The sequence below is a fragment of the Squalius cephalus genome, assembly GCF_949319135.1.
Source record: "Squalius cephalus genome assembly, chromosome: 3".
NCBI classification, from domain to species: domain Eukaryota; kingdom Metazoa; phylum Chordata; class Actinopteri; order Cypriniformes; family Leuciscidae; genus Squalius; species Squalius cephalus.
In genome coordinates this window covers 19,926,420-19,942,330 of record NC_137124.1, presented here as the reverse complement: position 1 = coordinate 19,942,330, position 15,911 = coordinate 19,926,420, and the positions used below count along the sequence as shown (strand labels likewise).

The 15,911-nt window shown below is 36.1% G+C and overlaps 3 protein-coding genes across 3 annotated transcripts in view; all 3 read right to left on the bottom strand.

Moving 5' to 3' along the window:
• Positions 1-1,282: 1,282 nt before the first annotated feature.
• Positions 1,283-5,998, bottom strand: LOC307155247 (dynein axonemal assembly factor 1-like; the record flags this gene model as incomplete). The annotated part of the gene is made up of 7 exons (XM_079865810.1): positions 1,283-1,288; positions 2,818-2,966; positions 4,728-4,894; positions 5,057-5,175; positions 5,286-5,452; positions 5,561-5,782; positions 5,884-5,998. 7 exons carry the CDS (start codon positions 5,996-5,998, stop codon positions 1,283-1,285), a joined length of 945 nt encoding a protein of 314 aa, XP_079721936.1.
• Positions 5,999-8,634: 2,636 nt separating this feature from the next.
• On the bottom strand, positions 8,635-9,270 carry LOC307155246 (G-protein coupled receptor 4; the record flags this gene model as incomplete). Its single annotated transcript, XM_079865809.1, has 1 exon — positions 8,635-9,270. The coding sequence occupies one exon, from the start codon at positions 9,268-9,270 to the stop codon at positions 8,635-8,637; it is 636 nt and encodes a 211-aa protein (XP_079721935.1).
• A 3,695-nt stretch (positions 9,271-12,965) lies between these two features.
• Positions 12,966-15,911, bottom strand: part of dok4 (docking protein 4) — a 42,716-nt gene continuing 39,770 nt past the window's right edge. The window contains exon 9 of the mRNA XM_079865333.1: positions 12,966-15,683. Within this exon, the coding sequence (XP_079721459.1) occupies positions 15,541-15,683 (143 nt within the window). The 3' untranslated portion in view covers positions 12,966-15,540. The remainder of the gene's footprint in view (positions 15,684-15,911) is intronic.

Below are 15,911 nucleotides of genomic sequence, written 5' to 3'. Positions count from 1 at the left end.
TGGACATTGATTTGTACTTCTCTCCTAGAATTGGAGGAGTCTTCTATCTGTGTCTGGTTCTCACATAGCTTTTCACAGCACAAGCATCTAAGCATGCTTTTAGCATCTTTCCTTATGAAAACATACAGCAAAGAGTCAGCGAGAGGATTTAAGTATACTAGGATCCCTACCACTGTGAATAAATTATCATAAAGACCATGCTCAAAGGATAGTGACAAAATTATGTTCTGAACAATGGCTGGCAGAAACAACACAGTGTAATTGAAAAGCACAAGAGCCAGAATCTTCAAAATCCTCTTCTGTTCATCAGGGGTGACTGCGACTGAATGAGAGAGAGCCCTCCACGAACCCACAAAGGAAAACACAACCAGTGGATAAGGCAGCAAAAAAAGAATAACATTTAGAAGAAATGCAAATTCCACATAGCCTGTAAGTACAATAAACACATCAATCACCATATATCCACATGATATTGCCCAAACTATCAAGCATATCAGAACAGAATTTTTACAAGTATGATGAAGTCTGTACCAAACAGGGTATTTGATCATTATGTATCTTTCCAAAGAGATACAGACCATGAAGCCAATATTAGCTATTATGCTCATGAAATAAATGTAGAAGACAAGTAGAATTATAACATTGAATAAACAAAAATTCAAGATGGGTCTGACACAAATCTCAATGACATCAGAGATGAAGAGGTTTATGACAAAAACGGGAACAGTATGGTTAGATCTGGTCAGACAGCACAATCCATAGAGTGCCAGAGACATGACAAGAAACTCAATGGAGAAAATAATCCAGATTACCACAGCTTCAACTGGGGGGACACAAAACACCTTTTCCAGATATGTCCATTGAAAATCATCAAATTCCCATGGAAATTGGCTTATTTCCAGTTGGAAAGTACTATTGGTTGATGTACCAGTATAAACCATTTTCTGTGTCTTGGATGGGCTCTGGATGTTCAACTCACAAAAACAAGTGATTTTGGATTTTTGAATTTGATCTGTTAAGGAAAAACAATTTTGTGAAATTAACACCAGTCCACAGATGAATGCCATCAAAGTCCACCTTTACAAATATCATTGTCAGCTATAGTTTAACATGTTTCCTTATTCAGTTCTTTATGTCAGAAAAAGACAAAAAATAATAGAAATGTATTCAAAAAAATTGCAAATTTCAGCAAGAAGTTGTGTGTAGACATGTTACATTAATATCAATTTCAATAGAGATTTTACTGATAATAAAAAAGTGTGAAACAGATTAGAGTATAGCTTCACTCCTACACAACACAAAAAGGCTTCAGCAGCATTATAAAAGTGCACAAAGAGATATATGTATTCATCATTGAATCTTCTCATTATAAGCATGGAATATGAAAGTTCACTGTAAATTGCTAATTAAACTTGCCATTTAAATTTATAGAGCACAAGAAACATGTCCAAACATACCTTGTTTTTTCTATGGTGATTATTTCACTTTGTCCTATCAGCTTTTGTGAAAGTGACACTCCTATTGAGCTGAAATACAGAATTTTGCTACATTCTCATTATAGAATCAGATCTCATTCATTCATTTATTCATTCTTGACAGTAGCCTACATAAAATATTTATATTCCCAAAGGCTAGTCTGTTAATATACTTTTACAAAACTTTTAATAAAATCATTGCCTAGTAAAATTACATGTGAATACATTTTAATACACAATTAATTCAAAGCAAGATTAATATTCTAACAAATATTTCCCAAGACAATGAAAAATAACTCTAAAGAGCAAAGAAAAGGGTTTACCTACAGCTGCTGCTGGTTGATTATGGTGGAAAGTAACTGATGAAGAAACAACATAGAGAGGGAGGAGCTCTGCGTTTTTATCATATGATCATGCAATCAGATTAACGTTTGACCATGCATTTCCTGAAATCACTTAAACTCAGAGGGATTGACAGATATGTTGTTGCATTTCAAATGTGAGTAATGATGAGGACTCGGTAAAGTAGTTAAAATGCAATAAATAGCTTCCTGGTCTGTCCTTGATACTGTTCAGTGACTCAAATGAAACTTTATACACATTTAGTTAATTGCCATTTGTGATCTAATAGTAAAATGGTTTTGTAGATCCCTACAAAAAACACAATAACTTAACATGGCAGTTTCTGAATTGGAGAATAGAAGGGCTACACTTGATTTTCATGTAGCTTCTTACAACACAAATATCTTAGCATGCTATTAGCATCCTTCCTAATGAAAACATAGAGCAAAGAGTCAGCGAGTGGATTTAAATACAACATGATTCCTGACACGGAACGAAAACAATCATAATAACCACTTATTCCACTCTTAAAGGACATTGCGAAAATTCCATTTTGAACAATGGTTGGCAGAAACAACACAGTGTAATTGAAAAGCAAAAGAGCCAGAATCCTCAAAATCCTCTTCTGTTCATCAGGGGTGACTGCGACTGAATGAGAGAGAGCTCTCCAGGAACCCACGAAGGAAAACACAACCAGTGGATAAGGCAGCAAATGAATAAATACATTTAGAAGAAATGCAAATTCCACATAGCCTGTAAGTACAATAAACACATCAATCACCATATATCCACATGATATTGCCCAAACTATCAAGCATATCAGAACAGAATTTTTACAAGTATGATGAAGTCTGTACCAAACAGGGTATTTGATCAGTATGTATCTTTCCAAAGAGATACAGACCATGAAGCCAATATTAGCTATTATGCTCATGAAATAAATGTAGAAGACAAGTAGAATTATAACATTGAATAAACAAAAATTCATGATGGGTCTGACACAAATCTCAATGACATCAGAGATGAAGAGGTTTATGACAAAAACGGGAACAGTATGGTTAGATCTGGTCAGACAGCACAATCCATAGAGTGCCAGAGACATGACAAGAAACTCAATGGAGAAAATAATCCAGATTACCACAGCTTCAACTGGGGGGACACAAAACACCTTTTCCAGATATGTCCATTGAAAATCATCAAATTCCCATGAAAATTGGCTTATTTCCAGTTGGGAAGTACTATTGGTTGATGTACCAGTATAAACCATTTTCTGTGTCTTGGATGGGCTCTGGATGTTCAACTCACAAAAACAAGTGATTTTGGATTTTTGAATTTGATCTGTTAAGGAAAAACAATTTTGTGAAATTAACACCAGTCCACAGATGAATGCCATCAAAGTCCACCTTTACAAATATCATTGTCAGCTATAGTTTAACATGTTTCATTATTCAGTTCTTTATGTCAGAAAAAGACAAAAAATAATAGAAATGTAATCAAAAAAATTGCAAATTTCAGCAAGAAGTTGTGTGTAGACATGTTACATGAATATCAATTTCAATAGAGATTTTACTGATAATAAAAAAGTGTGAAACAGATTAGAGTATAGCTTCACTCCTACACAACACAAAAAGGCTTCAGCAGCATTATAAAAGTGCACAAAGAGATATATGTATTCATCATTGAATCTTCTCATTATAAGCATGGAATATGAAAGTTCACTGTAAATTGCTAATTAAACTTGCCATTTAAATTTATAGAGCACAAGAAACATGTCCAAACATACCTTGTTTTTTCTATGGTGATTATTTCACTTTGTCCTATCAGATTTTGTGAAAGTGACACTCCTATTGAGCTGAAATACAGAATTTTGCTACATTGTCATTATAGAATCAGATCTCATTCATTCATTTATTCATTCTTGACAGTAGCCTACATAAAATATTTATATTCCCAAAGGCTAGTCTGTTAATATACTTTTACAAAACTTTTAATAAAATCATTGCCTAGTAAAATTACATGTGAATACATTTTAATACACAATTAATTCAAAGCAAGATTAATATTCTAACAAATATTTCCCAAGACAATGAAAAATGTCTCTAAAGAGCAAAGAAAAGGGTTTACCTACAGCTGCTGCTGGTTGATTATGGTGGAAAGTAACTGATGAAGAAACAACATAGAGAGGGAGGAGCTCTGCGTTTTTATCATATGATCATGCAATCAGATTAACGTTTGACCATGCATTTCCTGAAATCACTTAAACTCAGAGGGATTGACAGATATGTTGTTGCATTTCAAATGTGAGTAATGATGAGGACTCGGTAAAGTAGTTAAAATGCAATAAATAGCTTCCTGGTCTGTCCTTGATACTGTTCAGTGACTCAAATGAAACTTTATACACATTTAGTTAATTGCCACTTGTGATCTAATAATAAAATGATTTTGTAGAGCCCTACAAAAAAACACAGTAACTTAACATGGCAGTTTCTGAATTGGAGAATAGAAGGGCTACACTTGATTTTCATGTAGCTTCTTACAACACAAATATCTTAGCATGCTATTAGCATCCTTCCTTATGAAAACATAGAGCAAAGAGTCAGCGAGTGGATTTAAATACAACATGATTCCTGACACTGAACGAAAACCATCATAATAAGCACTTATTCCGCTCTTAAAGGACATTGCGAAAATTCCATTTTGAACAATGGTTGGCAGAAACAACAGTGTAATTGAAAAGCAAAAGAGCCAGAATCCTCAAAATCCTCTTCTGTTCATCAGGGGTGACTGCGACTGAATGAGAGAGAGCTCTCCACGAACCCACTATGCTGAGTAAAAGTATTAAAAAATAAAAATATTACTGACCCCAAACTTTTTAACGCCAGTGTATAAGTGAACGGATTGTGTGTTTACCATTCTCCAAATGCTCTCGACCCTCCCGTCGTTTCAGTGCGTTCTCTTTGATAGCAGTCATTGCATCCAAACTTTCCTGGATCTTCCTTCTTTCTCTCGTTTGCCACATTTCTCTTTCTTTTCGTTCACCTTCCAGACCACCAGCAGCCCATGCCTCTGCACATGCTCTGTGAATCAAAGCAAACTTCAATAATTATACAAAAGTTTCAACCGTAGCCTCTAAATAGTAACAAAGACTAGCTTTGTGGTGTCTATTCGTCTCCAAACTGGCAATGCCAGTCACACAATTAATGCTATAGGACTTCAGCACAGAAAACACTGCTGCTAACCTGTCTTTTGGAAACACAGGCCGGTCATCTAGATAGGTCAGCTGCTTTAGATGCAAAATCAGAGTCTTCCTGTAGTTTGGGATTTTTTTGATGACCTCATTACCCATTAGATTTAACACCTGCGGACAAAAAACAAACAAAACAAGCATTAACTCCTAGCAGTTCAGTCCACAGATAGAAGTAGGCATATCTGATCATGAATATGACGGAAGAGATATAGTGTTTTTACCAAGTCAGGCATTCTCTCTAGAACACTGATGAGAGCTGGATCTCTGATGCGGTTGTGAGACAGATCAAGAACACTGATGGATGGACAGTGTGACAGCTCCTCCATGTCACACACATTCTCCAGTGTGTTATGGGAGATCTGCAGCGTGGACAGCTCACTCAAGCAGGCTGAAAAACCAAAGGTGAACTTTATGAGTGACTTTAAGGTATATTAAAGAACAGAGAAAAAAAAATCATTATTTTGTTACCATGTTCACTTTTGTGTAGGCTACTCACATATGTTCTCAATGACTTTGATATAATTGTTTGAGACATTCAGTGTGCAAAGCTTGCTGAGTGGTTCCAGGTTTTCCAGAGTATGAATGAGGTTTTGATGGAGAAACAGACAGCGAAGCTCTGTCTGATTCTCCAGATTCTCAATCTTCTGAATGCCATTACATTGCAGCCATAGGCAGCGCAGGCCGGTATAGTCCTCCAAACCCTCAATACAAGAAAAACCTACAATGCAGAATTGAAAACTTTGTATAAAGAGCTAAAAAACAAACAAAAAACAAAGATGCAACATTGAAGTAGCCTCTTCTGCACAAGCAATTTCAAACCTTTAAAGTGAAGATAAAGAGTGTCATTCAGCCTTGGCGTCAGGTACAGTTTGTATTTCTTGCAATGCTCCCTTAAAAACTCTTTGGTAATCCCGAAAGATACAAGTAAAATCATTCAGTATTAGTTCTTCTCAGACAACAACCGATTTCACTCTGAGCAAATATCATATAGGTCATTTGCACTTCATCACCTGGGACCTGAAGACATTGTTCTGCTCTCTGACGCTTTGGTCTCTATAGAGCTGGTAAGTCCCGCCCATCCGTAAAACCCCACTGGACCTCTAGGTTGAAAAATCGTCAATGCAAGTGAATGTGAGAAAATAATTATTTTCTGGTCCCGTTTGAATTGTGCCATGAATGTGAACATATGTTGTCTGTGAATTTTTAATATAATTTTTCATGTTACGAGTTTGACAGTATATTGTATGATTCTTTGGCTAGCAGTTGTGGAAAAGACATAACGAGAAAGACTACATGTCGCCTATGTGACGTCACCCCATAACACATTTTCCCTCCACTTGTCAAATCACGGTGCTAATGCTGCGATAATCTATGTAGACAGATCGAGATGCCTGTGTGTTTTGTACCCAAAATGTCACCATTCAAACCAAATGGGCTGTTCTTTCTTCAGATTCCCGTCTGAAAGCAGCGAAGAGTTGTAGTCCACAAAGTGCTCTCACACAAAGTCTAACCGTATCAAACTTCTACCCGCTAAATTGTAGCATTCTTTACACGAAAAATTATATAAAAAATTCACAGACAACATATGTTCACATTCATGGCACAATTCAAACGGGACCAGAAAATAATTATTTTCTCACATTCACTTGCATTGACGATTTTTCATCCTAGAGGTCCAGTGGGGTTTTACGGATGGGCGGGACTTACCAGCTCTATAGTATCACCATTAACCTTTGCCCCATCAGCAGCTCCACTCTGAGACTCCTGACCTTTGAAAGAAATTGATATTACTGTTTGATATTTTCCACAAAAGGATACAAAATAGGACATTACAATATTTTTTAAAGTTTTTTTCTTTTTTCAAGAAATGATCAGTAAAAGGAGGCACTTAACAGGGAATGTTTAGCCTGTTCAACATTTTAAGGAATGTGAAATAATGTAGTAACAGGGTTGAGTATAAAATGATGCAAAGGGTTAAATATTAGATTTTTGATGAAAATGTAATGTTAACTAAAAAAGCAGCTGGGATATAACGTTAACCTGGAGAGAACAGGACTTAACGATAACATTGCACTATTTCCAAAATGATTTACGGTTGATATTTGCTGTTGTTGTTTTTGATAAGTCTGTTATTTTGATGATGGTCGTTGAATGTTCACATTCAGAAGGTAACGTTAGCCTAAGTTAACGTTACCTGGAGCGAAAGACACAACACCTTCACTCGTGTCTTTTTCTTCAGATTCAACCCATGTTCCTTCCTCCCCGTTCAGTGTTGTTGATAGTTTAGTCATTTCTGTCTGCATTTCGAAATGATAAACAATATAAACCAAAATTAAAGAAATATATGAACGCACCCACCGCCCAAACGGTAAACTTCCGTTAGTATGCTGAAACAGCTCGTGAAGTTTGCCTGGTTTCCATAGAGACCGGCCGCGACACCACCAGCGCGAGCTGCGCGACACCCACTTTGTTTGCTCGTACAAGGCGTGCAAGAGGCAGCAGTTGAATCCATAGACGGTAAAAGAGGTTGAATCTTCCGTTGGCAGGCAGGTGGCAGCTAGCATACACTCAGCTACTGAATCGTGAAGAAACCGTGAATCTACCTCTGCTAGTACTTTAAGTGTTTAGGTATTCTACCAAAACCAGAGCAGAGAGAGGAAATTATTCAGGGGAAAAACTGTGCTATAATGTTATGTGCAGTATGTACAATAATGTGCACTGTGAGGGATAGACGTACATCTCTTCAGTGGGTTGCCCTGTTATTTAAGGTGTTTTTTAATTGTTCTGCTTACGAAACACTGCAAAATATCTTTACGAGAAACCCAGACAATATGAGATAAGATATGAGCACTATACAGCTTTTTACAGCGGATGCCTTTGAAAACACTCCCAGATAGCGTATGTCTTTAAGATGTCAGTTTAACATCATTCTAAATCATTACATCTTAAAGACATCTTCTAAACGTCTATTTGACATCTGACAGGAAACGTCCTATAGACGTATTGCAGGTGAGCAAACACTCTTAAAAATACGTCTTCCAGATGTAAACACGCACATCAAATAGACGTCTCCGTGATGTACATGTACTATCTGGTCTATCCCTCGCTTGTGTCATGGCGCTGCTTTGAATAAGGTCTATAGATTAACAAAGTAGAGTAAAAGACGCAGTAGTTTTTTCGCAGTAGGTCAGTGCAGAAAATATTAGAAAAGATTACAAATTCAAAGATAACGCTTCCCAAATATATTTTAGGCTTATTTCTCATTTAAAAAAAGACAGATGCTAACAATTAGTTTGTAAGCCACAAATTTAATCGGCTTTTAATGAAGACAAATTGAGTGGAATATAAATGTTCACTTATTGTTTTTATAACACAATGGGTAGTAGGTTAAGGATACAATTTATACAGAGAAATCTATATAATAGAAGATTATTATTGTATATATATGTATAGATGATGTATGCCAGTGCAGAATCTATTTAGGCCTATAGCAAATTATAGGCAAATTATAGGCTACAAAAAGTCCATATTACATTTGTTTCGACAAAACTGCCGATTAATGAAACTCACTCAGAGTACGGTATTTTCTCTGTATGTTTGGACATTGATTTGTACTTCTCTCCTAGAATTGGAGGAGTCTTCTATCTGTGTCTGGTTCTCATATAGCTTTTCACAGCACAAGCATCTAAGCATGCTTTTAGCATCTTTCCTTATGAAAACATACAGCAAAGAGTCAGCGAGAGGATTTAAGTATACTAGGATCCCTGACACTGTGAATAAATTATCATAAAGACCATGCTCAAAGGATAGTGACAAAATTATGCTCTGAACAATGGCTGGCAGAAACAACACAGTGTAATTGAAAAGCACAAGAGCCAGAATCTTCAAAATCCTCTTCTGTTCATCAGGGGTGACTGCGACTGAATGAGAGAGAGCCCTCCACGAACCCACAAAGGAAAACACAACCAGTGGATAAGGCAGCAAAAGAATAAATACATTTAGAAGAAATGCAAATTCCACATAGCCTGTAAGTACAATAATCACATCAATCACCATATATCCACATGATATTGCCCAAACTATCAAGCATATCAGAACAGAATTTTTACAAGTATGATGAAGTCTGTACCAAACAGGGTATTTGATCATTATGTATCTTTCCAAAGAGATACAGACCATGAAGCCAATATTAGCTATTATGCTCATGAAATAAATGTAGAAGAAAAGTAGAATTATAACATTGAATAAACAAAAATTCATGATGGGTCTGACACAAATCTCAATGACATCAGAGATGAAGAGGTTTATGACAAAAACGGGAACAGTATGGTTAGATCTGGTCAGACAGCACAATCCATAGAGTGCCAGAGACATGACAAGAAACTCAATGGAGAAAATAATCCAGATTACCACAGCTTCAACTGGGGGGACACAAAACACCCTTTCCAGATATGTCCACTTAAAATCATAAAATTCCCATGAAAATTGGCTTATTTCCAGTTGGGAAGTACTATTGGTTGATGTTCCAGTATAAACCATTTTCTGTGTCTTGGATGGGCTCTGGATGTTCAACTCACAAAAACAAGTGATTTTGGATTTTTGAATTTGATCTGTTAAGGAAAAACAATTTTGTGAAATTAACACCAGTCCACAGATGAATGCCATCAAAGTCCACCTTTACAAATATCATTGTCAGCTATAGTTTAACATGTTTCATTATTCAGTTCTTTATGTCAGAAAAAGACAAAATGTAGTCAAAAAAATGTGCAGATTTCAACAGGAAGTTTTGTGTAGACATGTTACATGAAGATCAATTTCAATAGTGATTTTACTGATAATAAAAAAGTGTGAAACAGATTAGAGTATAGCTTCACTCCTACACAACACAAAAAGGCTTCAGCAGCATTATAAAAGTGCACAAAGAGATATATGTATTCATCATTGAATCTTCTCATTATAAGCATGGAATATGAAAGTTCACTGTAAATTGCTAATTAAACTTGCCATTTAAATTTATAGAGCACAAGAAACATGTCCAAACATACCTTGTTTTTTCTATGGTGATTATTTCACTTTGTCCTATCAGCTTTTGTGAAAGTGACACTCCTATTGAGCTGAAATACAGAATTTTGCTACATTGTCATTATAGAATCAGATCTCATTCATTCATTTATTCATTCTTGACAGTACATAAAATATTTATATTCCCAAAGGCTAGTCTGTTAATATCCTTTTTTAAAACATAGTAAAATCATTGCCTAGTAAAATTACATGTGAATACATTTTAATACACAATTAATTCAAAGCAAGATTAATATTCTAACAAATATTTCCCAAGACAATGAAAAATAACTCTAAAGAGCAAAGAAAAGGGTTTACCTACAGCTGCTGCTGGTTGATTATGGTGGAAAGTAACTGATGAAGAAACAACATAGAGAGGGAGGAGCTCTGCGTTTTTATCATATGATCATGCAATCAGATTAACGTTTGACCATGCATTTCCTGAAATCACTTAAACTCAGAGGGATTGACAGATATGTTGTTGCATTTCAAATGTGAGTAATGATGAGGACTCCGTAAAGTGGTTAAAATGCAATAAATAGCTTCCTGTTCTGTCCTTGATACTGTTCAATGACTCAAATGAAACTTTATATTTAGTTAATTGCCATTTGTGGTCTAATAGTAAAATGATTTTGTAGATCCCTACAAAAAACACAATAACTTAACATGGCAGTTTCCGAATTGGAGAATAGAAGGGCTACACTTGATTTTCATCTAGCTTCTTACAACACAAATATCTTAGCATGCTATTAGCATCCTTCCTTATGAAAACATAGAGCAAAAAGTCAGCGAGTGGATTTAAATACAACATGATTCCTGACACTGAACGAAAACCATCATAATAAGCACTTATTCCGCTCTTAAAGGACATTGCAAAAATTCCGTTTTGAACAATGGTTGGCAGAAACAACACAGTGTAATTGAAAAGCACAAGAGCCAGAATCCTCAAAATCCTCTTCTGTTCATCAGGGGTGACTGCGACTGAATGAGAGAGAGCCCTCCATGAACCCACAAAGGAAAACACAACCAGTGGATAAGGCAGCAAAAAAAGAAATACATTTAGAAGAAATGCAAATTCCACATAGCCTGTAAGTACAATAAACACATCAATCACCATATATCCACATGATATTGCCCAAACTATCAAGCATATCAGAACAGAATTTTTACAAGTATGATGAAGTCTGTACCAAACAGGGTATTTGATCATTATGTATCTTTCCATAGAGATACAGACCATGAAGCCAATATTAACTTTTACGCTCATGACATAAACATAAAAGACAAAAAAGACTAGAACATTCAGTGTACAAACATGCACAACAGGCTTGACACAAATCTGAATGATATCACAAACAAAAAGGTTTAAGACAAATACAGGAACCGTATTGTCAGACCTAAGCAGACAGCACAATCCGTAGAGTGCCAGAGACATGACAAGAAACTCAATGGAGAAAATAATCCATATAGCCATCATTTCAGATGAAGACACACAGAAAACATTCTTCACAAATGTCCAATTGAAGTCCCCCAGTAACCAATTGAAATCGTTTACTTCTAACTGGAGTGACATCTTGGTTGCGGTTTCAGGGTAGGCCATGTTCTGTAAATTAGGATGTTCAAACTGAAATGAAAACAAATCTGTTTTCGATTCAAACTCATCTATTTGACTTTATTCATTTAAGTTTTATGCTGTATTGTAAGCTCATGTAACATATTACATACATTAATTACATTGGCAAAATAAGACACTTGATAGCTAATTTTGGCTAATAAAAAAGAAACACACCCTTACACATACAGTGAATCACTTGCGATTAAATATCTAAATTTTATTATTTTTATGCAAAATAAAATATATAAGCATACCTTAATTGTATGTTGTGGTGTAGAGTGCTCTCCGTCCTGTCAATTTTTGTGAAAGTGACACTCCTTTTGTGCTGAAACACATGACTAGAATTTGCTACATTGCTATAGGCTACTAGAAACTAACAGGCAGTATAGAAAATAATTGACAATGCTTTCCTCAATAATCACTCATAAACATGGGTTAACCCTAAGCCTAAATTTCATAAATGTAACTATAATGCTGCTTTAGAAATTAAACCCAGAAATTAAATGCTGGGTGTAAAATGCAAAAATGCTGCTTGCCAAAATCAGAAATGGAATGGAATAAAAATAATATATTCTATGCATTTATTTTTTGATAATAATACAAATCTGGTCTGTTGCTAGTATATATATATATTTTTCCCCCACAGAAAACATATTGACTTTCTATTTATAATATCTATAAAACTATAATAATATCATAAAGGTTAGATAATATTCCAAACATCATTTAACAATAATATTTCAAACAACACAAATCAAACAAAGAAAATAAACCCTTTCAAACATGAATAATGAGCTTGTAGGCAAGAATGAATAAAGGAAAGTTTTACCTGACACATAGGCTGTTGGCTGATTTTGGTTAGCAGGAACTGATGAAGAAACAATATTACAGAGAAAGGGAGGAGTTCTTAATGCTTAATAGCATCCATCCTCCATGGTTTCTGCATTTTAGTTAATGAATTGTTGGCTAATGTGATTATGACAACTCTGGAATACAAAAATGAATAATGATAAGTGGCTGGTAAACTAGTTAACTTGGCAGGGTAGTATTTCAGTATTGCTTGCTGTGCTTTTTACTTTTCTGTAACACATACAGTTTAAAAAAATTAATAAAAATAACTGCCTACATCTTGATTAAAGGGGTTCATAATCATCATCATCATCATCATCATCATCATCATTACCATCATCATCATCATCAAAAGGATCATTATGACATCTGATTTTATAAAACTTTGTTTTATTGAAAAAAGAAAAACCCTGCAAAATATTTTACCAGAAATTATAAAGAACACACGTCATTTAGCAATTAAAACTCATGCAAAGGATTCCTACTCATGGCAACATGCTCAGAGGTCAATCTGAACTGCCGAAGAACTGGCAAAGCCTCCAAAACAGCATGTTTATCACTCTTCTCGTTCACAGGTCTTTTACAAATACAGAGTACTGCAATTTAAGTTTAGTATAACAACTCTTTAGCACTTTTTCCACACGATTTCATGTACAGCCTTCATCTTTAGTATTTCCTTATGGTTTACGATTTCCTTGTGTCTTCCACTGTCATTTCGCATGTCAGCATTAACTTTCACATTAGTGCTTCTGTGTTGCAAAGGGATGGAAATGATACTCTGATAATTCAAACAGATTGTTCTGTTAAGTACAATGTCAATGCATGATACTTTCAGGTCAAGAATCTCTCCAGGGACCCATTGGCTGTTTATGTACAAATATATAACTCATTTCAGGGTGATTACATGAATGTTGAATTATTTTCTCTCCTGCAAACAAATGAGTTAAATAGGGAAGAATAATAAATCATAAGGAATTATTTTGGTGTGTGTATTACTGGTGCGCGCTATTATTTGGTGTCATTTTTAATGGATAGCACTGTAAAGCAATTAATAAGAACAACTGCAAAACAGGGAAACATTTCTGCAATGAGCTACAACTCAAACACTACCTCTCAAAAGTTTGGGGTAGGTAAGATTTTTTTTTTTTTGAAAGAATTTTACTTATGCTCATCAAAGCTATTTTTTTTTTATATGACTGATAATTAGACATGGCAAATAGAACTAAAGTTCAAATAAAAGGTGCTTATCTTCAAAGGGCTGTCGCTGTTGAAATATATACTGATAAAAACAAACCATTTTCACACTTTTTTAAACTGTTTGCGAGGGCACCTGATAAAATCCACTTTCTTTTTATCATCAAAGTGTACAATCATGAAAATGAGATCAGCTAAATCGCTTTTTAATGGTACAAACATGACGTGAGTTAATAAATCCAAACACCGAATATGTATAAAATGTATAAAGCAACAGGGAGTCAAACCTTCAGGACTGTAGCTCAATTGGAGAATACAACCGAAAGAATTCTGTGTCAGACTAAATGTTTGATCAGATCATTCACATAGACTGCACATCTGCTGTTTTATTTAGTTTTTGGCCTTTATGACACTTGTATTTATATGGATAGTTGAGAAAGCACAGGGAATGATAGTGAAATAGCCAGAATAGCATGCTGGTGTTCAAACCACGCTGCTTAAAAAACAGAAAGACTTTCTTGGTCAACCAGCTTCACCATGCTGGTCGATCAGCTTGATCAAACTCCAGTTGTCTGCATTAGCAACCCAACTCATTATGAACGTGTGCTAACTGATAATCCACAGCTCCAACATAGAGGGTCTTAAATTGAGAATTATGGTACCTTTCACCAATTTCATGGAAATGACTGGAAATAGTTGACAAGCATGGAAAGCAAGAAACATGTCTTGTGTGAGGCCTACCACCTTGTGTTGAAGATCTCAGTTCTAGTATAAACCCTTTTACATACAGAACGCTGCTAAAGAAATCCTACTACTATACACTGCAATTTGTCTTGTGCTTTGTTGGTAAACTTCAATAAATAAATAAATAATTCATTCGACCACCTCAGCGGGGTATATTCATAACCTTTGTTTCCCTCTGTACTTGGATCTCTGACCCTCAAGACATCTTCCAGATAAAACGGTGGACCAGTCTCTCTGAAACGAACACAAAGCACGCGAGCGAGTGAGTACTAACCCTCACTTCAGTCCAATTGGCAGAGACAGTTTTGTACATTATAACTGTCCATTTTAGTCACTTTAAAGTAAGGGAAAAGGAGAAACAAAACGCACGACCATACAAAATGCCCCTTTCAGAAAGTGCTCCCGGTTCCTCAGAGTCTTCTGCGCTTGGGAAGTCTTACAGACATGCCAATCAAATTATGATTAAAGCATCTGATCAAAACACGCTTTGGATTACTTATAACAAAGCCCAGAAGCGTTTAAGCTGAAACTCTGAAGGCCCTTCCACCGGGGTTTCTTAGTGTGTAGGGGCTTCTACAGATGTCTAAGAAACTCCTTCGTAGCTAAGCCGTTTACCTTGGGGGACATGCATAGGGTTGAAGAGCGTGCATGAGATTAGAGTTAGAATAAGAGATACTGCTGAGAAGTATTAAGAACCTACAGTATAGTCTCTACTCCCACAGAAACCCAGCATGAGTGACCATATTGCACTGTGAAGGCGACTGAGCCAGTTCCAACATTTTTAAGGGTCTGTGGGCCCTGCTCCAATCGAAGCGCTTCAAGCTTCACAGTGCGTTTCCCTCTTTCCACAGTAAGTGCCCTCAGCGTCGCTGGCAGGCTCAGGGAGAACTGAGGCAGCATGGCAGCATGGATCCTCCCCTGCTGAGGAAGAGCTGATGGAAAAACTTAGGGCAGAGTGCAGTGTGGAGGGAGGTCAAGAGGTGAAAAACTGGAAGGTTTCACTGCTAAGCCGCTCACTCGCTGGGGTACGTGGGGTAGTGCGTCGGGGGTTGGGGGCAGCCGTGCCCCACAGGAAGGGTCGAGTGTCGTTCTGGAGGAAGGCGTTTAGAGAAGAGGTCAGTGTCCACTCCTGGTTGGGTATCACCATAGATGTCACCTGAATGAAGATGAGAAGTGTTAATAGCACAAAAGCCATGCATGCACATGCAGCTGCTTTACACAGAAAATAAAGTGATTTCTGGGTTATCACACTGCTTTTCTCTTTTCATAACACCAACCATTATAAAACAGCCAACAGATGTTATTCTAACTTAACACAAGGAACCTTTTTGTATGTTTTTTTTTTACCAAAGATGTTTTTGAAAGAATTCTCTTATAATGTAGA